Source organism: Macaca thibetana, chromosome 1 (genome assembly GCF_024542745.1).
Source record: "Macaca thibetana thibetana isolate TM-01 chromosome 1, ASM2454274v1, whole genome shotgun sequence".
NCBI lineage: Eukaryota > Metazoa > Chordata > Mammalia > Primates > Cercopithecidae > Macaca > Macaca thibetana.
Genome location: NC_065578.1, coordinates 52,220,660 through 52,248,080, shown reverse-complemented (window position 1 = coordinate 52,248,080; position 27,421 = coordinate 52,220,660). Strand labels below are relative to the sequence as shown.

The window sequence follows — 27,421 nt, the reverse complement described above, 5'->3', positions numbered from 1 at the left end:
AGGCCAAACTAAAAAAACCCACTTCTAGCTTCAAAGCAATCAATAATCCTTTGTCAGGAGCTTTATCTCAAAGGCACTTTCATGTCCTTTCAGTAGATTACAGATATTAATATGGATATTTTAAAAAGTAGAGATAGCTAAGAACAAACTAAAGTGAAATTTTACTTATTCTTTTTTTTTTTTTTTCCTGTAGAAACCAGGGTCTTGCTTTGTTGCCCAGGCTGGTCTCGAACTCTTGGCTTCAAGTCATCCTCCTGCCTTGGCCTCCCAAAGTGCTGCGATTATGGGCATGAGCCACCATGTCCAATCTTTATTCATTTAAAACAAGTGATCAGGCCAGGTGTGACAGCTCACACCTGTAATCCCAGCACTTTGGAAGGTGGATCACTTGAGGTCAGTAGTTCCAGGCTAGCCTGGCCAACATGGTGAAACCCCATCCCTACTAAAAATACAAAAATTAGCCGGGCATGGTGACGGGTCCCTGTAATCCCAGCTACTCTGGAGGCTGAGGCAGAAGAATCACTTGAACCTGGGAGGTGGAGGTTGCAGTGAGCTGAGATCACGCCACTGTACTCCAGCCTAGGCAACAGAGTAAAACTTCGTCTCAAAAAAAAAAAACAAAAAAAAACACAAGTGTTCAGTAAGTGTTGGACAGTATATGTAAAAGCACTTTGAAAACTGGAATAAAATATGACATTATTACCTGAACACTAATGTGTTTTTTGTAATATGACCACTGCAAAGTAATCAAAAAAAGCTCAGGTTTAATGTAATTTTCCTGATTGGAAATCTAAAAGGAATTAATGTTTTTAAACTGACAATGAACAAAAGAATACTCAATTCAAATGCTGAAAACTACAATTTTCTTCTATTATGGATAGTGTTATAGCAGCTAGAAACTTTCATCCAGATCTAAACAAAATCAGAAACCAGTATCATGAAGCTTTAATTTTAAAGCTAATTCCCCAATACTGAGTTCCCAACCAAAGCGGCACTGTCTTACAATTAAATTAATACCATTTACAGAAGAGAATCTTACACCCTCACCAAGCGTCTTAACATACTTTGGAACTTAACTTGACCATTTTCTGAGTCTCTTAGAATCCTATTGCAGTTTGTTATCCAAGTAACTAGAGAAAAAATGTTTAAGCTACTCATAACTGTCGTTGTGATATAAATTCAAGGAGTCTGAATTCTTTCTTGGGGCACATTACAGCTAATGGCCATGTGCCAGATTTATCAAAATATATCCAAATCCTCAATATGTAGCAAGGAAACATTTACTTTTCAATAATTCCTCATCCCTATTCAGACTACCACTCAAGTCATCAAGATTTATAAGTTTTTTCCCCACAAAATGCTACCCCATCACTAGACATAATATCTCAAAGATTAACAATAAAAGGAAAAATTTATCAACAGTGTAGACTCAAATGTTAGAAAGGGTTATCAAAGGATACTGCAGGAAATGCGAGTCTCTCTTTGAATATTTAAAAACTGAGTAAATTCTATCTTCCTGGGGTGTTTTAGGTTACCTTTTCAGTACCCAGGGAAGAAAAACAGATGACCTGTCAAGATTGGCAAATTTTTTAACATTTAAGAAAAAAATCCAATATTGACAAGACTGAAGGAAAGAGGCACTCTCGTACTCTGCTGTTGGAAACATACACTGATACAACCTTTTCTGAAGAAAAACTGGCAATCTCCACTAATTTTTAAATATATACTACCCTTTGACACAATGAGTCCACTGTTTGAAATTTATCCTATGGATATACCTGCAAAAGTATGGAAAGACACAGGTAGCTGGGACCATAGACATGCGCCACCACGCCTGACTAATTTTTGTATTTTTTGTAAAGACAGAGTTTCACCATGTTGCCCAGGCCGGTCTCAAACTCCTGGGCTCAAGCAATCCCCCCACCTCGGCCTCTTGGGTAGCTGGGACTACAGGTGTATGCTATTGCTCCCAGTTAATTTTTTAATATTTTGTAGAGACAAAGTCTTGCTTTGCTGCCCAGGCCGGTCTCAAACTCCTGGCTTCAAGCAATCCTCTCACCTCAGCCTCCCAAAGTACTGGGATTACAGGCATGAACTATTGCACTCAGCCTTTTCGACAGTTACTCATATGTATCTGTCCTATGACCCAGCAATTTCACTCCAAGTTATCAACACAAGAGAAATAAAAATATATGTCTCCAAATAGACTTGTATACAAACATTCATAGCAATTTTATTCATGTAGCCCTAAACAGGAAACAATTCAAATATCCATCCACAAGACAATGGATATGCAAACTGATATATTTCAACAATAAAATACTGCTTGGCAATAAAAAAGAACTAACTACTGATAAAAAGAAAAACTTGGATTAATTTTATAATCTGCTGAGTGAAAGAAGCCAAACACAAAAGAATACATACATGTGCTGTATGATTCCATTTATATGAAGTTCTAGGATCAGCAAAACTAATCTACCACAAGAGAAGTCAAACATCTCGGCCTGGTGGTGGTGGAGAGTGAGAGAGAAGTGTTTCAGGGAGGCCAGAGGATTGACTGGAAATAGACAGGCTAGAACTTTTGGTGGTAATAAAAATGTTCTTGATCTTGCTTTGGCTGGTTGCTACCTGGATATATATAATTTTCAAAAACAATTATCAATTTAAAGTGTATAATTCAGTGGTTTTTAGTATATTCTCAGAGTTGTGCAACTATCACCACAATCAATTTTAGGACATTTTCATCATCTCAAAAAGAAACTCCACACCTACCCCTTAGTTATCTCTCTCCTGTGTTCCCTAGTCCTAAGCAACCATTAATCTATTTTCTGTCTATATGGATTTGCCTATTCTGGACATGTCATAAAAATGGAATTTAAAAATGTTTTCAAGGTTCATCTATATTGTAGCATATTTCAGTACCTCATTCCTTTCATGGCCAAAAAATATTCCATAGTATAAATACACATTTTGGCCGGACACAGTGGCTCACACCTGGGAGGCCGAGGCGGGCAGATCATTTGAGGTCAGGAGTGTGAGACCAGCCTGGCCAACATAATGAAACCCCGTCTCTACTAAAAATATAAAAATTAGCTGGGCATGGTGGCAGGTGCCTGTAGTCCCAGATACTCAGGAGGCTGAGGCAGGAGAATCGCTTGAACCAGGGAGGCAGAGGTTGCAGTGAGCCAAGATTGCACCACTGCACTCTAGCCTCGGGGACAGAGTGAGACTGTCTCAAAAAAAATCTAAAAAAATAAAAATAAATATACCACATTTTGTTCATCAGTTGATGATAGACATCTGGTTTGTTTCCAGCTTTTGACAATGAATAATGCTGCTATAAACATTAGTGTACATGTTTTTGTGAGAACTGTGCATTTTTTTTCCAATTCCCATTTATTTTTGGCTCTTGGAGCAATGTCACCTTTTCAATATGAAAAAAAGAAACACGTTCAAAATAGAAATTTGAAGTGTAGGATAGAACAAAACCAAGTGTAAGGTGGAAAAAAACAATAGCAAAAGGAAGATAGGAGACGTTGCAAAAAGATGGAGGAGGGTTCTCCTTTCCTCTGGGGAATAACTCAAACACTGATGTGGCAGTATATACCATCCCAGATAAAGCCAGGGATGTTAATCCTCTTTGGGGGTTAAGAAAAGGTGGAGATTAGGAGGGCATTTCTGGAGGCCTAGGGACCAAGGCTGGTCTCTTTCCCTTCCTTGATCCCCTTAGGGGAAAGGGAGGAATTCAATGTGTGAGAGAGGCAGAGTCAGAGAGGGAAAGATTCCACTTGACAGAGTGGGGCAGACCTCTCCAAAGGGCAGAGCTTGGAGGGAGATTGAAAATGGAGAAAATACTGCTAATACCTCCCTTGAAGCTGAGAAATGGAAAATGGAAGTACCTGGAAATTATGACTTTAGTAGCCTGGATTTCCCTCTCCAAAACTTTTAGGATGGAAAATCCCATCCCCTTCCTTGTAGTGACTTCTACCTGCCACCTTCTACCATCTTTTGCTTTGGGCTTAGGATGGTGGCCATTATTCACGTGGGTTTCAAAACCCAGTGGGTTCTAAATGAGATCTGGATGAGACCCAGCTTCTTGCAGATTTTAAAAAGAGAGAAATATTAACTGGACAGATGGAAGGGATGGGCACCAGAAGGAAATACAGGGTTTCCCAGAGTGTCAGAAACCTAGGCTTCCCAGAGTAGAAAGAGAAAGGAAACATTCAACTAACAAGTACTTATTGAGTGCCTACTACATGCTAGGCACTGTTCTAGATCTAGATTTGTGTTTGAGGCAGCAAATACAAATTCTGAGATCTAGATTTGTGTTTGAAAAAAGAGAAAAGGGGCAGGTGAGTAAGATGGCTAAGGGAACTGAGAAGCCTGAGGTGATAGGGGCTCTGCCTTAGGCCTCCTCTTCAGCCTCCTCACTGAAATCCTCCTCCTCTTCAGTGGTGGCATCCTGGTACTGCTGATACTCAGAGATGAGGTTGTTCATGTTGCTCTCAGCCTTGGTGAACTCTCATCTCATCCATGCCCTCGCCTGTGTACCAGTGGAGGAAGGTCTTCCAGGGGAACACGGCAGTGAACTGCTCCAAGATGCACCTGAAGAGCTCCTGGATGGCCATGCTGTTGCCAATGAAGGTGACCGCCATCTTGAGGCCATGAGGTGGGATGTCACAGACAGCTGTCTTGATGTTGTTGGGGATCCATTCCACAAAGTAGCTGCTGTTCTGGTTCTGCACATTGAGCATCTGCTCATGGACATCCATCCACAAAGACAGCAGCCACAGTGAGATATAAGCTGTGGCAGGGGTCACAGGCAGCCATTATGTTCTTGGCATCAAAGACCTGCCAGGTGAGTTTGGGCACTGTGAGAGCTTGATGCTGCTGGCTTCCACAGCTGGTGAGAGGGCAAAGCCAGCCATGAAGTAGTGGAGACATGGGAAGGGCACCAGGTTGACTGCCAACTTGCGGATGTCATCATTGAGCTGGCCAGGGAAGTGGAGACAGGTGGTAACAATGCTTATGGTGGCTGAGAGAAGGTGGTTCAGGTGCCCATAGGTTGGTGTGGTCAGCTTCAAAGTATGGAAGCAGATGTCATAGAGGGCCTCGTTGTCAATGCAGTAGGTCTCATCAGTGTTCTCTACCAACTGATGGATGGAGAGGTGATGTTGTAGGGCTCGACCACGGTGTCAGATACTTTGGGTGGAGGCACCACACTAAAGATGTTCATGATGCAATCAGGGCACTCTTCTCGGATCTTGCTGATAAGGAGAGTACACATTCCAGAGCCCATTGAGTGGGTCAGCTGGAAGCCCTGCAGGCAGTCACAGCTCTCTGCGTCCTCCTGCACCACATCTATGACTGAATCAACCAGCTCGGCCCCCTCTATGTAGTGGCCTTTGGCCCAGTTGTTGCTTGCCCCAGACTGACCAAAAACAAAGTTGTCTGGTTTAAGCACCTGGCCAAAAGGGCCTGAGCTAGTAGAGTCCATGGTCCCAGGTTCTAGATCCACCAGGAGAGCACAAGGAACATATTTGCCATCTGTGGCTTCACTGCAGTACATGGAGATGCAGTCCAGCTGCAGGTCACTGTCCCCATGTTAGGTGCTGGTGGGGTCGATTTCACGTTCATCATTGATCACATCCCAGCACTTGGCATCCATCTGGTTGCCACACTGACCGGCCTGGATGTGCATGATTTCCCTCATGGTTAAAATTTATTTTAATTTTTTTGGTCACCTCTAGGTATGCACGGGGCAAGAATATATGTAATTTTTTTTCTCTGCTGGCTGCAGGCTGAAAGGATGGAACGCGCCCCAGAGGCTAGAGCAGCAAGGTGCAAACGTGGCAGCAGGAAGGTTCTGAGAAGCAGAACTGTGCATTTTATTGTATAAAAATTAGATCTAAATTTTAATAACAAATATAGATATGAAAAATTATATTGTTACTATAAGGCATGATTTCTGAGTGTTTCAGTGGATGGCAGAACAAAAATATCTAATAATGGCAATCAAGCAAATAATAATAAAAATGTGCTATTTCAGAGGAGAAAAAAGTTGTATGTCAACAAGAACAACTAAAATGAAATATCATATTCATCTCCTAATGAAACAGAGGTTTCCTATATGAATAAGGAAGCTGTCTGAAAGGAGGATTTAAGTCACTTCTTTACACACAAACTCAGTATAACTCTTAAAGGCTTCAGTGATTATACCACAGGAATATTTATTATCACCCGGACGTCTCCATGTCCCATTAGCAACAAAATCAACACGGAAGTATGATCTAATTCTTTTGAGGAATAAAGAAAACAGTTTAGTCTATTTACCAAAGGCAGAAAATAGTTTTTAAATAGTGTCTGTGTAGCATTGGGCACAACATTTACATAGAAATATGGTACCTTGAGGATGTCACACTAGAAAACAAATTTTCTTTACAAATTAAAGAACATTCTTTTCCGGAAAAGGTCAAAAATTATATCTTCATACTGTGATAAAAACAAGAGGTTTATTACTGGCAAATAAACAAACAAGAACTAGTTAAGTAGATCCATCATGGCTTCCTTTTGTGGAAATGTTGGGAAGAGAATTCTGGAAGTTATTGTGTTCCTACTCTTTTTGGGGGACTCTACCATATACTTTACATACATATATTTCCTCATTTAATCCACAGAACAGCCTTATAAGGTAGGTACTATATTCCCATTTCATAGAAAAGAAACTAGGATTAACTGGCTAAGCTACATACTAAAGAGAGTGAAGAGGCTAGGTTCACACCCAAGACTTCATTCATACAGAACGTGTACCTATAATTCAGGTACATCCCTTACATATATATCACTTTCCATTCATAGCCACTATTTCTAAAAGTGTATCTGCACTATTATTGCCACTTTCTCACTTATAATTCTTTCTGAATCTCATGTGCTTCCATGCAAAACACTTGTTCAAAATTGCTCCAGGATTGCCAACGACTTTGTAACAGCCAAATCCAAAGGACACTTTTCGTTCTTTATCTAACTTTTGTTGCCTGATCTCTTACTTTTGAAACACTCTCCTTCCTTGGCTAACTGAGCATTCCCTCTCATTATTCTTAAATGGTTCTTCTTCTCTACCTATACCCTTTGATGTCTACTAACGTTTAGGGTTTTATCCTTGATGTCTTGTGCTAGATTTCTTTTCAACTCCAGATTTCTATTTGGTTCTTTAATTTCCTTGCTTGATTTTGTTTGTTTGTTTGTTTTTGTTTTTTTCTCTGTTCCCCAGGCTGGAATGCTGGAATGCAGTGGCACAATCACAGTTCACTGCAGCTTTAACCTCCTGGGCTTAAGTGATCCTCCTGCCTCAGTCTCCCAAGTAGCTGGGATGACAGATGCATGCCACTACACTCAGCTAATTTTTTATTTTTAGTAGAGGGGAAGTCTCACTATGTTGCCTGGGCTAGTTTCAAATTCCTGGGTTCAAGCTATCCTCCCACCTTTGCCTCTCAAAGTGCTGGGATTACAGGTGTGACCCACTGTGCCTCGTTGTCTTTTTCATAATTTCTATTTATTAATATTCTCTATCTGGAGAAACATTGTTATCTTACTTTCCTTTAGTTCTTTATATATGGTTTCCTTTAATATATTTAAAATAGCTAGTTAAAGTCTTTGTCTAGTAAGTCCAATGTTTTGGCTTCCTTGGGGATAGTTTCTATTGACTGCTTTTTTTCCTAGGTATATAGGTCACCCTTTATTGTTTATCTGCATGTCTTTATGTTTTTTGTTGAAAACTGGACATTTTAAATAATATAATGTAGCTCCTCTAAAAATCAATCAAACTCTCCTCTTTCCCAGTTTGTTGTTGTTGTTGCTGTTTATTGTTGTGGTTATTTAGTGACTTTTCCAAGCTAATTCTATAAAGTCTGTAATCTTTGTCCCACATGGCCACTGAATTTTCTCTTCCCTCAGCTACTGACTAGATAGAGATGTCCTTAAATGACTGAACTAAAAAGTCTCCTGGTCTTTATTGGACCTCTAGCTGCATGATGTGGTCCTCAGCCAGGCATTTTACAATTCTACCTTAGCCTTTGCCTTTTGCTTGTGCAGAGCCCCAAGTTTAGCCAGAGGTGAGCTTAGGACCTTCTCAGGTCTTTCCTGAGCATGTACACAACTCTGACCTTATATATGCCATTAGCCTTCTAAAGTCTGGTATGTACATCTTACTCCCCAACTTTTCCTTTTAAGTTTTTTGTTATTTTGTTGTTTACCCCAATTGGCACCTGAGGTAGCTACTTTGTTGAACAGTTGTGGTTGATTGTTTTTGACAAGTGCCTCTAGGGAAAATACTCTTCGCACTGGGTGAGTTTTCAGTGAGGTGAAATAAAGACAAAGCTTTCAAGTGGGGTTTACCAGGACACCACCAGACAGGGCATATAATGACAGTTCTCTGAGGAAGGGGCTTTGAAAGAGCTCCAACTCTGTTCTGACTTGTTCAGTGCCAGCTAGGCTGCTAATTTTCACCATGACTGCAAGCTGTAGGTTTTCAAGGCTACTGTGGAGCTGCAGAAAGGGGGAGATGTTAAGGCAGGTGAAAATGCCACAGCTTGTTGCTCTCACAGAGATTATGCTCTTTGTTGTTGTTTTAAGCACCCCCCACCTCCACTCCCAACAGATTGTTGTAAATCCGGTTAATTTTTAAAGTTACAGAAAAAGTTGATCTTGACAATTTTTGCCAGTGTTCTCCAAACTTTTATAAAGGGCAAGATTTTTGGATGTTGTTATTTTGCCACTTCCCATAACATCACTGATCATCCCCGTAATTTTTAGATTTCTTTGAAAGATACTAGATTGTTTAAAGCAACAATAATAATAGTATATTGTGGGGGTTACAATATACTTAAGAGTAAGTGTATGGAAACAATAACACAAAAGATAGGAGAAGGTAAATAGATAGGCGGCTGTAAAAGTCTTACATTATGTACAAAATGGCATAACACACTATTTGAAGGTAGACAGTGATATATTAAAAATGCATGTTGTGGCCATGTGTGGCCCATGCTGGTAATCCCAGCACTCTGGGAGGCCGAAGCAGGTAGATTGCTTGAGGTCAGCAATTCAAGACCAGCCTGGCCAACATGGTGAAACCCCATCTCTACTAAAAAGAAAATACAAAAATTAGCTGGGCATGCTGGCACAAGCCTGTAGTCCCAGCTACTCGGGAGGCTGAGGCAGGAGAATGGCTTGAACCGAGGAGGCAGGGGTTGCAGTGAGCTGAAATTGTGCTACTTCTTTCCAGCCTGGGCAACAAAGCGAGACTCCATCTCAAAAAAAAAAGCAAAAGAAAGAAAGAAAAAAGGAACTACACGGTGAGGTTCCCTTTTTTATTTAAAATTTTGTATTAAAAAAAAAAGAAAAAGAAACTGCATTGTACAAGTTTGTCGTTTTATAATTAAGGAATTAAAAGTTAAAGTGATTGATAAAAATAGTTTCACACAGCCAGCCAGTCAACAGCAGAGCCATAGTAAAATTCTTACTTTATAAATTCTAGTCCCGTTGTCTCAAGAGAAAATAATTTCCATGCAATGTCAACCAAGTATACAACTACATATAAATAACATGCTCATTTCAAATGATTCTTATTTAGCAAGTCCAGTAAGATCTCTACTTGGAAACATCTTGAATTTAGTTTTAATTAATTCAAATTCTCATCAATTAATCAAGATTATTTAAGTGTGCTCTACTTAATGGAACATCAAAAATATTGCAGCTAAACAATCATGTAGAGCACCAGCTACCAAGTTCAAAGAATATAATATTTCATTCAAATGAAAGACTAATTCGTTCACACTTAAGGAAAAAATGATTTAAAAATGTATGAAATCTGTATGTAGTATTACCTGTAGCTCCTAGTGGGTGTCCCTTTGAAATCAGTCCACCACTAGGATTTATAACCCACTTTCCTCCATATGTATTATCTCCTCTATCAACCAGTGTTGCACCTTGTCCTATAGAAGAAAAAATAATATTTACAAACGTTAATAGTAACAATAGAACAAATGATATGCTTTTATAAGATTTCCATATAGCCAAGAATTTCTTGGAGCAAATATTTCTTAACAGTTCAAACTAACAACAATTTGACATAAGCACTTTCAAAAGTAATAAATACTTACAATTTCAGAACATTTCCTGTATGAAACAAAAGCTCCTATTAGTTCCATAGAGCTCTCTGCCTTCCAAAATTGCTCTAAATATGGTAGAGATTCAGAGAACTAGGAGAATAGAACTGAAATGGATATAATGCTATAACTAAAATAATTATGTCAGCTTTTTTGCCAAAATGCATAATTTTGCCAAAATGTGTTCTTTTCTATTTTCAACTGTACTGCTATATACTATATAAGTATTTTTAATAAATATGGAAAAACAGGAGAAAAAAGACACTTTCATAAAATGAAGACAAATGTCTGAAAACACTGTTGAGCCACAAAAGTAAGGTTAAAAAACAATTATTTCATGTGCTCGGTGGCTTCAATATTCCTGTCAATTTCCTGGTCATTTGGTCATTCTCCCAGATGGTTAAGAAGTAAATAAAAATGTATGTATTGTATAAAATTGTCTTCCACATCATATTTACGATAAAGTAATAAGATGTGGACACTCCAAATAATGACAATAATGATGGTGGTGATGCTGTCAAAGGTAGCGAATAGCTTTTGAGCACTCACTCTGGGTCAGGTCTTGTTCTAATTATTGTCTGTATACACAGTCAGCATCCACAAGTTCCACATCATGGATTCAACCATCCACAGATCAAAAATATTCAGAAGACGCCAGGCACCATGGCTGATGCCTGTAATCCCAGCACTTTGGGAGACCGAGGCAGGTAGATCACCTGAGGTCAGGAGTTCGAGACCAGCCTGGCCAACATGGTGAAACCCCATCTCTACTAAAAATACAAAAATTAGCCAGGCATGGTGGTGCACCCCTGTAATCCCAACTACTCAGGAGGCTGAGGCAGGAGAATCGCTTGAACCTGGGAGGCAGAGGTTGCAGTGAGTCAAGGTCGTACCATTGCACTCCAGCCTGGGTGACAAGAGCAAAACTCTGTCTCAAAAATACATATATATATATTCAGAAGAAAAAAATTACAAAAAGCAAAACTTCAATTTGTATGTGCTGAGTACTACATTGAATCCATGTGAATGAAGTGATGTGTAGTTATTATAAGTAATCTAGACATTATTTAAAGTATACGGGAGGATGTGCATAGGTTATATGCAAAAATTATGCCATTTTATATAAGCAACTTCCATGGATTTTGGTATCTGTGGGAGGTCTTAGAAACAACCCCCCACAGATACTGAGAGATGACCATATTTATATAATTTAATATTCAATCCTATGAAGTAGGTGCTATCATTCTCATTTCTGAGATGAGAAAACAGACAGAGATATTAAGAAATCAGCCAAGGCAACAGCAAGAGATCCAGGATTAATACTCAGGCACCCTGGCTCCACAGCCTGTGTTCTCAGCTAATATATTATATTGCCTTCAAAAACAAAAGTTCCTCTGTTGGTAAAATGAAATACACTAATCACAGGATTTTAGATGACTGACACTTCTAATTTGGCTTTAAATCTAAGTTATAGATAAAACCATTGGTTAAGGCATTCTCTCTTTTATTTTTTAGTATGTTTCTATCTTAGAAATTGCTCTGAGGTTGTAGTCATCAGAGATGAATCTATCTACTATTGCTACTTACAAACTGATAAATATTGTTTCTATAGCAAGTAATAGCAAACTAAACACAAGCTAACCCCTAAAAATGAATAATTCACTACACTTTTCCTATAATGTATACAATCTTGTAAAGTATTAAAAGATTCCAAAGGGAAGTTATCTTGAACTCATCAACTAAAAATATTCAGAGACTAAAGTACTGTAAATGAACACTCTCACCTAGCATAGATAGGAAAACAAATGCATATGCTTTTGGAAAACAATTATTATACCTGTTCTGTGCCAAAAACTAAACTAGGAACTTAAGGATACAACAGCGAACCAAATGAAAATCCTTACTATCATGGAGTTTAAGTTATTGTGGGGAGAGGGGTGAGGAAAAGACAGACAATAGGTAAAATAAGTAAAGAAATATGTAAAGTGGTGATAAATGCCAAGGGAAAAAAGAAAGCAAGAAAAGGGCATAGGACGCATTGAGACAAGGAAGATGGAGGTGAGTGATTTATATTTCAGACAAAGTGATTGGAGAAGGCTTCCACTGAGAAGGATATTAGTCAAAGACCTGAAGGGAGTGAGGAAGCAAATCATGTATAGTTGGAACAAAGGCCCTGAAACAGGAGCGAGCTTCCAGTGCTTGAAGAAGGAAGCCAATGTGGCTGCAGCAGAGTAGACGATTCAGAGAAAAGCAGAGGAAGTCAGAGATGGGAGTGGGGAGTAAGGAGGACAGATCACATTTGGCTTGTTCGTCTGAGTGAGTTGAGAAACTACTGGGTTTTGAATGAATGAATGAACTGATTTACTGCACATTCTAGCATCAGTCTAGAGAGACAAGGCAGAAGCAGGGAACCAGTTATAAGACTCCAACAATAATATAAATGAGAAACGATGCTGTTCTGCACTAGGCTGGCAGTGACAAAAGTGTGAGATGTGGTCATATTCTGGATGTATCTGAAGGTAGAGTCCATAGCCAATGGGACTTAGAGAGAGACTTAATGATGACTGTGAGAGAGAGAAAAGAATTCAAGCCTGATGGCTTCCAGTTTAAGCAGCAGAAGGATGGGGAAGACTGAGGGAGGAGAAAGATTGAAAAATATCCATCGCTCAATTTTGGACTTAGGTTTGAGATGCCTATGAGACATCCAAAGAAACCCCTAAAAAGCAGGCAGCTGGATTCTTGAGTCTAGAGGTTGGAGGAGCAGTTCAAGCAGGAGTATAAGTTTGAAAGTAATCATTTTGGCCGGGCGTAGTGGCTCACACTTGTAATCCCAGCACTTTGGGAGGCTGGGGTGGGTGGATCACCTGAGGTCAGGACCAGCCTGACCAACATGGTGAAACCATCTCTACTTAAAAAAAAAAAAAAAATGCAAGAATTAGCCAGGTGTGGTGACGCACCCCTATAATCGCAGCTACTCGGGAGGCTGAGGCAAGAGAAGCACCAGAACCTGGGAGGGGGAGGTTGCAGTTAGCTGAAATCTCACCATTGTGCTCCAGCCTGGGCAGCAACAGCAAAACTCTGTCTCGGAAAAAAAAAAAAGCCGGGGGTGGTGATTCACACCTACAATCCTGGCACTTTGGGAGGCCAAGGCAGGCAGATCACCTGCATTCAGGAGTTTGAGACCAACCTGGCCAGCATGGTGAAACCCCGTCTCTACTAAAAATACAAAATTAGCTGGGCATGGTGGCGCATGCCTGCAATCCCAGCTACACGGGAGGCTGAGGCAGGAGAATCACTTGAACCTAGGTGGTGGAGGTTGTGGTGAGCCAAGATCGCCCCATTGCACTCCAGCCTGGGCAACAAGAGAGAAACTCCGTCTCAAAGAAAAAAAAAAAGTAAGTAAGCAATCATTTTATATCTGTATCTATATAAAACATTTAACTTTGAGATTAAGTTCCATATTAGGCAGAATATGTTCACTACAGTTCATCTCTTGCATTGATTACAACTGAAAACACTGGATATAAAAATAAAAAATGTTTTAAAAACTACCTGAGGACTCTGAAAAGTAAATAAAAGCAGGGGGATTATAGAGCAAGTCAAAACTTGGAGAAGCCACTGCATAAGGGTGAGGTCCTGGTTGTCTTTTTTCTTTTTAGGCTCTCTCTCTCAACAGCTTTGCCCCAAGGTTGAGCACAGCCCTGGAACAGCATGGCAGCAGAAGCAGCAAAGGTAGCTAAAACTCTAACAGAAACCCCATCTTCCTAACCAAAGGAACTAGGAAAAGAAACCTCCGCAGGCTGGAGAGTAAGAGAAGAAGTCCACAGTGGAGTGAACCAGAGAAGAGGATCCCCTAATTCTGTGTACAGACCTGTACAAATCTCAGGCTCACTCTGATGTAGGCATACGTTTAGAGAGCTGAGCAAAGACTTTAACCACCACCCTCCGAAGGCAAGACAGAACTTATTGTCAGAACATACTGGCTTAAATGCTTGTTAAAACAAAAACCAACATTCTCCAAAGGATCTGTATAACGGGACGTTCACCCTGTCCAGGATACAATCCAAAATTATTTGCTACACAAAGAATCAGAAAATGTAACCAATACTCTCAAGGTAAAAGACAATCAATGATGCAAAACCTAAGAAAGCCCAGATTATGGAATTATTAAAGACTTTAAAACAGCCGTTAGAACTGCAAGGTAAAGAAAGCCCACTAGAAATGAAAAAAAAGATACAGGCTCTCAGCAGAGAAACAGAAACTATAAAATGAACCAAATGGAAATTTTAGAACTGAAAATACCATATTTGAAATAGAAAACTCACTAGAATGGTTTATGAGTAGAAAGAAGATGAAGGAGGAGTCAGTGAATTTAAAGATATATCAACACAAATTATCAAATGTGAAGAACAGAGAGAAAAGGGATTCAAAGTGAACAGTTTCAGGGACTTATGGGACAATATCCAAAAGTTTAATATATGCATCATTGGAAGCCCAGAAGAAGCAGAGAAAAAAATTGAAAATCCCAATATATAATATTATAAAGACATTTTCAGTTGAAGGAAAACTAAAGAGAATTCAGGCTAATTTTTTGCATATTTAGTAGAGGCAGGCTTTCACCATGTTAGCCAGGATGGTCTCAATCTCTGGACCTCCTGATCCACCTGCCTTGGCCTCCCGAAGTGCTGGGATTACAGGCGTGAGCCACCGTGCCCTGCCAACTGGGAGAGATTTACCCCCCAGAAGACATCTGGCAATATTTGGAGACATTTTATGGTTGTTACAACTGTGGGGGGTGGTGCTACTGGCATTTAGTAGATAAGAGGTGGGGATATTGCTGAATATCCTACCATACACAAGCTGTATCACAAGAATGATAGAGCTCAAATGTCAACAGTGCCAAGGTTGATAAACCATGCTCTATAGCAACCACTGGGATAAACAAAGAAGAAAAAACAAAGAGATATGGTGAAAAAAACAATAAGTTGAAATGGCAAACTAAAAATATTTAAATAATGCAAAAGCAGTCAAGAGGAGGGGCACAGAGGAACAAAAATTACAGGGTCAAATAGATAACAGATAATTAAATGACTAACCTAAATCCTACTATATCAATAATTACATTAATGATCTAAATCACTATTGTCTAACAGAAATATAATGCCCACACAATACTTTTAAATTTTCTAGTATATATTTTATTTAATTTATACATTATATATATATATAAAATATTTTCATTCAACATGCAATCAACATAAAAAAATTATCAGTGGGCCAGGTGGCTCATGCCTGTAACTCCAGCACTTTGGGAGGCTGAGGTGGGTAGATTGCTTGAGGCCAGGAGTTTGAGAACAGCCTGGGCAACATGGTGAAACCCTGTCTCTACTAAAATTACAAAAATTAGCTGGGCATGGTGGCATGTGCACCTGTAATCTCAGCTACTCAGGAGGCTGAGGCACAAGAATCGCTTGAACCCAGGAAGAAGTTGCAATGAGCCGAGATCACACCATTGCACTCCAGCCTGGGCAACAGAGCGAGACTCTGTCTCAAAAAAAAAAAAAAATTATTAATGAAATACTTTACATTATATTTTTCAATATTAAGTCTCCCAAACCCCATGTGTACTTCACACTTACAGCACACGTCAATTTGGACTAGCTACATTTCAAAGACTAAAGTATAGCTAGTGGCTATCATTATCAGCACAGGTTTCAACACTCCAGTTAAAAGGCAAAATTCAACAAAGTAGATTTAAAAAAATATATTATCGTGGCTGGGCGTGGTGGCTCACGCCTATAATCCCAGCACTTTGGGAGGCCTAGGTGAGTGAATCACCTGAGGTCAGGAGTTTGAGACCAGTCTGGCTAACATGGTGAAACCCTGTTTCTACTAAAAATACAAAAATTAGCCGGGCATGGTGGTGGGTGCCTGTAATCCAAGCTACATAAGAGGCTGAGGCAGAAGAATCACTTGAACCCAGGAGGTGGAGGTTGCAGTGAGCGGAGATTGCACCACTGCACTCCAGTCTGGGCTACAGAGAGAGAGTCTGTCTCAGAAAAATGAAAAAACAAAAAAAATTATTGCTTACATGCTGCCTATAAGAGATACACTTTAAATAAATTAACATAAATGGTTGAAAGCAAATGAATAAAAGCTCATGCAAAGAATAAGCATAAGAAAGATGGAGTAGCTATTTTGATCAGATAAAAGAGCCTTCTAGACAAATAATATAATCAGAATACAAATTATTTGGATACTCCATCATCTTAGTGTTGGTACTGCCTAATACCACAAGTTCTAAAAAGTCCACTACCAAAACACCTTACATTCACTTCCCACAGTGTGGCAGAGCCAATGTGAAGGGAAAAGCGAATAGTGAATTCTTTTATCTAATGGTCCAAAGTGCGAAGTGCGAAGCACTTCCTGAAGTGCAAGGAAGTTTTCTCAATGAAATTTACCAAATTAATCTGCCCTATTCAAAGATGTTACCTTCTGGACAGAGTCCCAATGCTTCATAAGTAAGGAGTTCGTTGGTAGAAAAGCAATCGTGAAGTTCTATTACGTCAATATCATTTGGTGTCAGGCCAGATTTCTCATAGCATTTTCTTGCAGCTTCTTTACTCATATCAAAGCCAACCTAAAACCAAAACCATATATAAATAAAGGGCACCAAAACTAGGCCTTTTAGACAAGTAGTTTAAGAGATTAATAGATGCATAACCTTAACAACTGATAATTGACCATATATATTGAAATCTTGGCCAGGTGCAGTGGCTCATGCCTATAATCCAAGCACTTTGGGAAGCTGAGGCAGGAGGATCGCTTGAGCCCAGGAGTTTGAGGCCAGCCTGGGCAACATTGGAAGATCCTGTCTTTACAAATAATTTAAAAATTAGCCCGGCGTGGTAGTATGTGCCTGTGGTCCCAGATACTCGGGAGGCTAAGCTGGGAGGATCGTTTGAGCCCAGGAGGTCAAGGCTGCAGTGAACCAGGATCACCCCACTCAATTCCAGCCTGGATGAAAGAGCAAGATTCTGTCTCAAAAAAAAAAAAAAAAAAAGAAGAAGAAAAGAAAGAGAGGAAAGGGAAAAGGAAAGAAAGGGAGGAAGGGAGGGAGGGAGGAATGGAGGGAAGGAGGGTCAGTCAATTGATTCTATATTACACAGAAAGTCCAAATAAAATAACATCTAGGAGAAGTATGTACATATTCAATTTTGTACTAAAAAATGACAGAATTTTTAAATAAAATATATTAAAAGGACCTAGAATTCCTCAGAGCATATCTTGTGCTAAGTTACAAAACCTCTGTCAAACTACAATGTATAGTTGTGATAAACAAGTTGCAGACATTTATTACCAGATCATTATGAGTCAGATACACTGAAAAATATGGGAGAATTTCTATATAAATTGACACAATCTTCTTTAGAAAATCATCTAGGATTCAAACCATTTTTCCAAAGTCCATGCTCCTAATATGTCTTTGGCCTCAAATGATAAAATAACTTTTCTTCAAGGAATAAAACTGTGAGGCCAGGCATGGTGGCTCATGCGTGTAATCCCAGCACTTTGGCACTTTCAAAGGCCAAGGCAGGTGGATCGCTTGAGTACAGGAGTAGAAGACCAGGCTGGGTAACATGGCAAAACACTGTCTTTACAAAAAAAAAAAATAATAATACAAAAATTTAGCCAGGTGTGGTGGCACGTGCCTGTAGTCCCACTTACTCTAGAGGCTGAAGTGCGAGGACTGCTTGAGCCTAGGAGGCAGAGGTTGCAGTGAGCTATGATCGCATCACCACACTCCAGCCTGGGCAACAAAGCAAGATCCTGTCTCAAAAAGAAAAAGAAATAAAACTGTGGTGTAATGAAAAACGTACTATAACCAGGAAACCTAAGTATAAATTCTACCTCTGCCACAATCTAACTGTGATCTTGGGCAGTTACAAAAACATTTGCCAATTCACAGTGTTGTTGTAAAATCATTCTGTAAACTATAATTTAGCATGCAATTTTGTGTATTGTGTGTATGTCTTCAAATATTCAACTAACTCTAGGTCTGAATTTTCATCTTTTTTACTTTTTCCATTTTGTACTCAATCTTTAATCAGAATTTTTTAAGTGGTGAGGGTCAAGAAAGTTCATTAAAATCATCTTTGTGGCCATATGTGGTGATTCACACTTATAATCCCAGCACTTTGGAAGGCTGAGGCAGGTGGATCACTTGAGCCAGGAGTTTAAGACCAGCCTGGGAAACATGGCAAAACCGTGTCTCTACAAAAAATATAAACATTAGCTGGCAGTGGTGGCATGTGCCTGTAGTCCCAGCTACTTGGGAGGCTGAAGTGGGAGGAGTGATTGAGCCTGGGATGTGGAAATTACAGTAAGCTGAGATCGCACTACTGCACTGCAGCCTGAGTGACAGAGTAAGACCCTGTCTAAAAAAAGAAAAGAAAAGAAGAGAAGAGAAGAGAAAAGAAAAGAAAAGGGACAACAAAACAAAATAATCTGTTTTTTCCCTTAACTCTGTAACATTGGAGTTCTAGGCATAGTCAACTTAAAATAATGATAAATAGCATGTCTAGTAAATTAAAAGTTATTATATAATAATGCATGGCTCTATCACAAGAAGCATGAGACTCTATCTTAAAAATAAAAAAAAATAAAAATAACAAATAAACAGAATCTCAGACATACCATTTTAATAACGCTCTTTTCTTCAAACGAGCTTGGCAAATCAGTCATCATTTCTTGTGCCAAAATTTCCACAGCTTTGGATTGCAAGCCATACTTCTGTACAAATGCTTCACTGGCCAAAATTGCTGCTGCAGCACCATCTGAAGTGGGACTAAGAGGAAGTAAAAACAGTTCTAGGAGTTCCTTGTATGTGAAAAGAAAGGCCAAATATACTTGCTGGTCAATGGATTGTCTTCTTTGTGATATCTACAGTTGTAAATCTCATGCTTCCCACCTAAGGACTGAACCTCTATCAAGAACTTAAATGTTGTCAATCACTACTTGGTATCTAAGAGTCCCAAAAAGTTCTTTTTTTTTTTTTTTTTGAGATGGAGTTTCGCTCTTGTTGCCTAGGCTGGAGTGCAATGATGTGATCTTGGCTCACCGAAATTGCAACCACCTCCTCCCGGGTTCAAGTGATTCTTCTGCCTCAGCCTCCTGAGTAGCTGAGATTGCAGGCATGCGTCACCATGCCCAGCTAATTTTGTATTTTCAGTAGAGACAGGGTTTCTCCATGTTGGTCAGGTTGGTCTCGAACTCCCGACCTTAGGTGATCTGCTCGCCTCGGCCTTCCAATGTGCTGGGATTACAGGCATGAGCTACCGCGCCCTGCCCCAAAAAGTTCTTATTGCAAAGAATCACCAATTTGCCTCTGGAGATGCATAAGGCATCTTCTGAGGAGTGAGTCCAAAAGGTTATTCCTATCCTAGTACAGACTGCCCCAGATCCAACTTTACTATCTCCAAATAACTCAGTCCTGAAATCCTTTTGGAAACTGGGAAAAGATAGATTGGGGATACTAAACCATCTGCTTTAGTTAAGACTCTCGATATCTTAAATAGATCTTTCTCTTACAGCAAATTGGGATGGAAGGTAGCAAACACAAGAAGCCCTCTGCGACTTCAGTTAGATTTTCTAAATGGGCAGACCCTCATATCACAACAAATAAAAGCTGACCCAACTTCTTTCTTTCCATCCCAGCCTGTATCTACAGGGCACAGCCAGGTGTTAACTGGGACACAGGCAGGAGCTAGGCAGTACTCACTCCATTGTCTAGGAGACAGATACTGTCAAGCACTTTGCAAGAAACAACTATTACCATCATTAGAGCTATGAATTTTTCCTTGTTTTACTTTTACTCATAGCTACTATTATAGAGTAGTATTTCCTGTAGTAGAAGTACATAGCAGGAAAAACAAAATGCTTTGGACTCCACTGGCCCCCTAAGCCACAGTTTAGTGAATAAATACAATTGAAATCACCAAAGTAGGTAGAAGTCATGCAAGAAGAAGTAAAACACATCATTTTCCAAGAGAAGAGGCAGTCTGTCTCCAGGCAGGAATAGGAAGTAAGGGTACTCTAGTGAAGTGACCCAGAGTGGGGACGTGGGATGGAGACGGCACTGGGAGGAGTTCTGTGAAAGCTCTGCCCAGATACAGAGCCTAAGGTTTAACCACAGCGGGGTGGCAGGAAGGGGAGCAGTTACTTCTCTCATTAAATGTTAAAATATATTTTTCTTACCAACATTGTAAGATAGTCAAAAAATCAAAAACTTTTTTAGATGCCATCACTTCATCTAAACTGTATTCATCTTGGAACTGGGAATACCTAAATACAAAATAAATATTAGTTACAGAATGTGAGATAGCAACTGTCATTTTTGTTGCAGAGTCAGAAACAGAATAATATGTAAGTGTTCTTTTCACAACCAAAAGATAGATTTTTATGAATAGCTATAAATGTCATCTGAATTGACCTTTTAAAAAATCCTAACTCTAAAAAATAGTATGTTTGATTTTTAAACATTTAGTCTTTGTCCTGCTTTCCTGGCTTGGAGCTTCCAGAGCCGCTGGAATTTCCTGAATGATAGAAGTCAGTGTTATGCTAATGAGGTCCCTTATAGTGGGCTTTGTTATCTTGAAAATGGAAGACTGACCACCAAAAGACCAACCACGTGACTACAGAGTTGAGACTTTTGAGCCAGCTCAACCTCTGAGAAGAAGAGAAGGCTGGAGATTGAGCTCAGTCACGTGGCCAGTGATTTAATCTAGCACGCCAATATAATGAAGCCCCAGTAAAAAATCTGGACATGGTGTTCAGCGGGGCTTCCTGATTGGTGAACATCTTGATGGATCCGGAGGATGACATGCCCTAACTCCATAGGCAAAAGGCAAGAAAGCTTTGCTTGGGATCCTCCGAGACCTCGCTCTATATGCCTCTTCATTTGGCTGTTTCTGATTTATATCCTTTATAGTAAAACTGTAAGTTTAAGTACTTGCCTGAGTTCTGTAAGTTGTTCTAGTGAATTATTGAACCTGAGGGAGTCATGGGAACCCCTAGATTTGTGGTCAGTTGGTCAAAAGTATGAGTGGCATGGGCAACCCACTTGCAGCTAATGTCTGACATATGAGCAGTCTTGTGGAGGACTGGGTCCTTAATTCATGGAGTTTGCATTAACTCCCAGATGCTTCGTGGTGGAATTGAGTTGCAATATACCCAGTTGGTGTTAGACCAGTTGGGGATTAAAACAGAATACCATATTTATGTTTCCTGGCAAATTATAGAATACTAGTTCCTTAAAAGCAAAATCAAATGACCTACAATTCAGCCAACTTTTGAGGTGATAACATTATACAAGTACATTAATTATGGCTAATGGAGCTTTTAAATAAATGTACAAAATAGCCAAGCGTGGTGGCTCACACCTGTAACCCCAGCACTTTGGGAGGCCAAGGTGGGCAGATCACCTGAGGTCAGGAGTTTGAGACCAGGCTGACCAACATGGCAACACCCCATCTCAACTAAAAATACAGGCTGGGTGCAGTGGCTCACGCCTGTAATCCCAGCACTTTGGGAGGCAGAGGCAGGTGGACCACAAGGTCAAAAGTTCAAGACCAGCCTGGCCAAGATGGTGAAACCCTGTCTCTGCTAAAAATATAAAAATTAGCCAGGTGCTGTGACAGGTGCCTGTAATTCCAGCTACTCGGGAGGCTGAGGCAGGAGAATCGCTTGAACCCAGAGGGCGGAGGTCGTAGTGAGCTGAGATCACGCCACTGCATTCCAACCTCGGTGACAGAATGAGACTGTGTCTTAAAAAAAAAAAAAAATAGCCGGGCATGGTGGTTCCTGTAGTCCCAGCTACAAGGGAGGTGGAGGTTGCAGTGAGCCAAGATCACGTCACTGCACTCCAGCCTGGGTGACACAGAGAGATTCTGTCTCAAAAACAAACAAACAAAAAAAGAATCATTAGCTTAAATAATATTCTAAATATACAGTGGCCAAAAACTGAAACGGAAAAATTGTCAAAAGTTTACTTGGGTATAAGCCTTTTGTAAGAAAAAAATAAAACATTCTAGTTAATATATTTGAGATCTTGGCATTTGCTTTTCAAGCATAAAGTTGCATATTACACAGTACGATAACCCAGATTTTCATTATTTCATGTCTCTGAAATACTTACGGGTTATTAACTGAATGTTTATGATTTTTCCATCCAATTTTTGCAAAGTGTTCAATTTTTGTTCCTGTAGAGAAAGCAAACATCTACCAGCGGGTGAATGTTTTTCTGCTGCTTATTAACAAATGTTGCAATGGTACTCAGTGTTCTGCTAAATATTTCCATGTTTTCCCTTTCATATATATCATCAGCATTAAAAACTTCAGCACTATTCCCTCAAAACAATTTTATTTATAATTAAATGTAGGCCTAATTAATGAACTGAATCAACTAATTGGTACACAAGATAAAAACAGTTCAAACTGATCTATTCTAATTAAAATAAGTAGGATCCAGTTTCAAAAATAAGAAAACACGGCCTAAACATACTCCAAAACATAGTGGTTTTAAGGCAGGAGAACACTGCCAGCAATTTCTCTAGGAATCTGTCAAATACCCTAGTACCCTAGACTGAGAGAATTTTACACAACTCGCACTCTCCAGGGCATGATAAAACATTTCATCTCTCTCCCTTTCCTTGTGATGAAACAGAAAAGTTTTTAGAAGAGTTATATCCTGATAAGAAATGCATATGCCTTTTAAATTCCTTAACAGAAAATTTAAATAATCATGTCAGGAAAACAAAAAAAAGTACAGTAATGAGGTAAAACATGCAAAAATAATTTTTTTTTACTACTTTTAAAAAGACTAAACAGAATAAAATAGGCTTTGAATTCTCATTTGGTGCTGTAAAGGCCAAAGAAAAAGAAAGCCACCAATGAGAGCTGATAATGTTATATTAATGGCACAGTAAAGTACAAAGTTCCCATGTCTGTTTTCTCTCTCTCTTCTCTATCAAGGAGGATGATCTTCAGAGCAAAAATGACATACACATAATTAAGCAAACCTTATCCAAATTCTAATAAAAAGAGAAGATAAATTCCACACTTGTGATCTTCTAACAATAAAAATAGTGATCAGGGCCAGGCGCGGGGGCTCACGCCTGTAACTCCAGCACTTCAGGAAGCCGAGATGGGTGGGTCATTTGAGGTCAGGAGTTCAAGACCAGACTAGCCACCATGGTGAGACTCCATCTCTAATAAAACTGCAAAAATTAGCCAGGCGTAGTAAAAATACAAAAATTAGCCAGGTATAGTGGCACAAGCCTGTCATCTCAGCTACTTGGGAGGCTGAGGCAGGAGAATCACTTGAACTAGGGAGACAGAGATTGCAGTGAGCTGAGATTGCACCACTGCACTCCAGCCTAGGTGACAGCGTGAGACTTCATCTCAAAAAAAGAATAGTGATCGGGAGGAAGCCAATAGGGGTTCAACAAGAATAAGACAAGTCAAATTATGTGTTATCTTTTCGTGACTGAATTGACTGGTAGATCAAAGAAAACATAGTATCTGGACAGCAGAAAGAAAATTAACGAAATTTCTCAAAACACCATTTTGGACAAGATAAGGAAATAGTATAGTGTGGGATTTTGGAGTGGGGGGTATTTTCATTTTTATCTTTTTGGTGTTACAAAAAAAAAAGAAGATTCTTCTGTCAAGTAAGTTTAGACTATGATTAAACAAAGCTAAATACATGTCTTTACTGTAAGACATTTGGAGCCTTTACTATTGCACTATGTGCATTATGACCATCTAGAAGAGGACTAAAATATGAAGCATTTCCCAATATTACACTCATGTGAAACAACAGGCATTAATTAATGCATTGACCTAGAGAAAAGTTTCTAGCACTAACTTCTAACCTCAGCTCTGGTCTTGTTAATATTTATATAACAAAGTAAGTAAGAAAAATAGAGGCTCTCTCACCAAACCTAAAGCTAGAAGGGACTGCTACAATGTTGAATTTCAACAAGGTCTATCAATAGGATGGATCGGAATATAAATTAAATGCTCAGTTCTATTCTTGAACTCCCACAACAACCTGCAAAAAGGCACAACAACTATGAGAAACCTCAAGCTCAGAGAGATTTCATAGTGTGATGTGACTAGCAGAATAGCTTACTTGGGATCACAGTACAGCAATTAGACTGGTTATGGGTTATGAAACACGTCTAATGAGAATAGTTCAGAGAAGAAATGAAATATAGGGTCAGTCTGGCTTCAGATATTTGAAGGGCTACAAGGTAAAAGAGGCTTTTTCTGTCATTCTCAGAAGACAAAAACAAGAGCATGGATGCAAACCATAGGTTGAGAGATTTGGGTTCAACATGAAAAAAGGGAACTGTAACAATTGGAATCTCCTAAAAATGGGATTGGTGGCCTCAGTTGGTGACAAATTCCTTGTTTTAGGAAGTACACATGCTTTATTGTCTCTATTAGATTTACAGGCAATCCATGCATAGATTGGTAGGAAGAAGGGTGGCTAAAACAGTAAAGTACCTGGCATAGTGTCTAACATAAGAGATGTTCAATAATGTTCATATTTTTTCTTCCTTTTTTTGTAACATGGGATCCAATTTATCAATAAAAGATAGCATCCCCTTGAAAAATATTCTGCCATTTACATATTTATTAAGCCTGGGCACTGATGAAGGGCTTATCGACTACTGATTCTGAATTGCCAATTAAGATTTTTGGCTATTCAAAGGCTATGCCTTTATGTAAAACTATTTTAATAGCCTATAATTTAATTATGACATCACAAAATCTGCTGGTTCTACAAATGATTTAAACTACTATAAGCTTTCTTACCTATTTATTTCTAGTGCACATTCACAATATTCACAAACAGCAATTTTAAATAACAATTTAAATTCTATAAAATTCTACAATTCATTTAGAAATCTGTTGAATGAAGAATAAAGAAACAACACCCCAAAATGATGGCCTCAGAAGCAAAAGTTTTTCACTGACCTTCTCCTACCCTCCTGTCTCTCAGGCCCATTCTCCCCTGAGGCTAACCATAGAAACTAGAATCCCCCTTCCCCAAGGTAGGTCATAGAAACCAGAACTCCTTTTCCCCAAAGCCAGTCATAAAACCTAGAAATATTACTTTAACTTCATCCACCTTTCTATGCAAAAACTGGTCATAAAGAAATTGTCTGACCTATCTTGTTTGACTGTAGGTCATAAGACCCCAATTCCAGAAAGAGTCCTGCCCCACACCCAGAAGGAAGGAATGCTGCTCACAGAGGCCATGAGGAACCTAGATGGACAGGCCTGGCTGGGTTTCCCCGCTCAGTCTATTAGTATTAGATCATACGCTTTTTGTCCAATCATATTTCTATACGGCTGTTCCATACTTTGTTGAACCTAAACACAAAAATGGACAATTTCCCATTTCTTTGAGTCTTCATTCTGAATGCTCCTGTGTACACACATTAAATAAATTCATATGCCTTTTCTCCTGTTAATCTGCCTCATGTCAGTGATTTTCAGTGAACCTTCAGAAGGTCAAGGCCCTTGTTCCCTACAATGACATTTCCATTAAGATAGTGTACACTTGTATTTCATATTTCAGACTAGAAAACTGTCCAATTATTCTAAGCAATGTAAAACTTGAGAAAATATATACACTTAAAAACACACCAGCAACAGGATTTCCAGCTGGTTGAAGAAAAATGGAGGCCGCCTAAATCTGTGTCTTTCTATAGCCTCTAAAACCAATACAGAATAACAAGAAAAAATAGCACAAATCATACTCTCAGCATAATTAGAAAATAGAAAATGCCAAATTTCAAAGTATCTGTAAGTTAAAAAAAAAAGAAAAAGAAAAGAAAAAATATATAAGCCCAAATCCCAGCCAACAATTGCTCACGTTTCTACACAAACCTTTAAGGGTACGAGGGCAGGCTGAGGAAACTGTGCAGAGAAGACGGGAGATAATGGCAGGCCAACAACTGCTCTAAACTACCAAGAAAAGAAAGGCCTCCTCCCCAAGTGTGAAAATACCAAGAAAGTATTCCTATAGATCAAACCATGACCATATGGAATGGGCTGAAAAACACAGGAGATCTGAGATGGGAATCTTAAAGGCATAGGTTCTGAGAAGAAAAAAAAAAAAAAAAAAAAAAAAGCAAAATGAAAGGGCAAGGTCCCTTTTGGTGCAATTGGGTAGTGAAAGAGAAAAGCAGCAAAAGAGGACATTTGTATGGTTCTACAAGACAAAAAAAGGACAAGGTACACCTGTAGTCCCAGCAACTCAGGACACTGAGGCAGGAGTATTGCCTGAGCCCAGGAGTTTGTGGCTATAGTGCACCATGATTGCACCTGAAGAGTCAGCCTGGGCAGTACTGCAAGACCCCATTCCACTACACTTACAGAAAAGGGCACCATAGTACTAAGAATCCCCCCAATCTACAAACAACACACTCAAATCACCAGGCAATAAAACTAGAAATTACTGATAAAATTAAAAGTCCATCTGGAAATTTAAAAAATATTTCCATGAAATAATTCTCGGGTAAAAAATGAAAATAGAAATGGAAATTATAGAACTTGTCAGAAAATAGTGATAATGAAAACACTACATATCAGAATCAATGTGATACATTTAACACAGTAATCAGGAAAATATATACCACCAACCATTTATTAATAAGAATAAATGACATAAGGATTATTATTAAGCAGTAAAAAGGAATGAGGTCCTAATACATGCTATGACATGAATGAACTGTGAAAATATACTAACTTAAAGAAGCCAGTCACAAAAGGTCACTTTTTTTCCCCTCTTTTTTTTTTTTTTTTGTTTTTTGAGACGGAGTCTAGCTCTGCCACCTAGGCTGGAGTACAGAGGTGCAATCTCGGCTCACTGCAACCTCCACCTCCCAGGCTCAAGCAACTCTCTTGCCTTAGTTAGCATCCTCAGTTGCTGGGATTACAGGCACACCCAACCACGCCCGGCTAATTTTTGTATTTTAGTAGAGATGGGGTTTTACCATGTTTGCCAAGCTGGTCTCGAACTCCAGACCTCAGGTGATCCCACCACCTCAGCCTCCCAAAATGCTGGGATTACAGGTGTGAGCCACTGTGCCTGGACTTTTTTTTTTAAAGAAAAAAAAACAGGGTCTCACTCTATCAACTAGGCTGGAATGCAGAGGTGTGACCTCGGCTTACTGCAGCCT

The 27,421-nt window shown here is 39.3% G+C and overlaps 1 protein-coding gene and 1 pseudogene across 5 annotated transcripts in view; both read right to left on the bottom strand.

The window, feature by feature from the left end:
• Positions 1-27,421, bottom strand: part of SCP2 (sterol carrier protein 2) — a 124,115-nt gene that overhangs the window by 48,203 nt on the left and 48,491 nt on the right. For all 4 annotated transcript variants that reach the window (XM_050803132.1, XM_050803137.1, XM_050803140.1 and 1 more), the window contains 5 exons: positions 22,360-22,423; positions 20,421-20,507; positions 18,861-19,011; positions 16,656-16,803; positions 9,882-9,989 (listed from right to left, as the gene is read on the bottom strand). In XM_050803132.1, the coding sequence (XP_050659089.1) occupies positions 9,882-9,989; positions 16,656-16,803; positions 18,861-19,011; positions 20,421-20,507; positions 22,360-22,423 (558 nt within the window). The remainder of the gene's footprint in view (positions 1-9,881; positions 9,990-16,655; positions 16,804-18,860; positions 19,012-20,420; positions 20,508-22,359; positions 22,424-27,421) is intronic.
• Positions 166-9,390, bottom strand: LOC126962353 (tubulin beta chain-like; annotated as a pseudogene). Its single transcript, XR_007728668.1, has one exon. The product of XR_007728668.1 is annotated as a tubulin beta chain-like (transcript).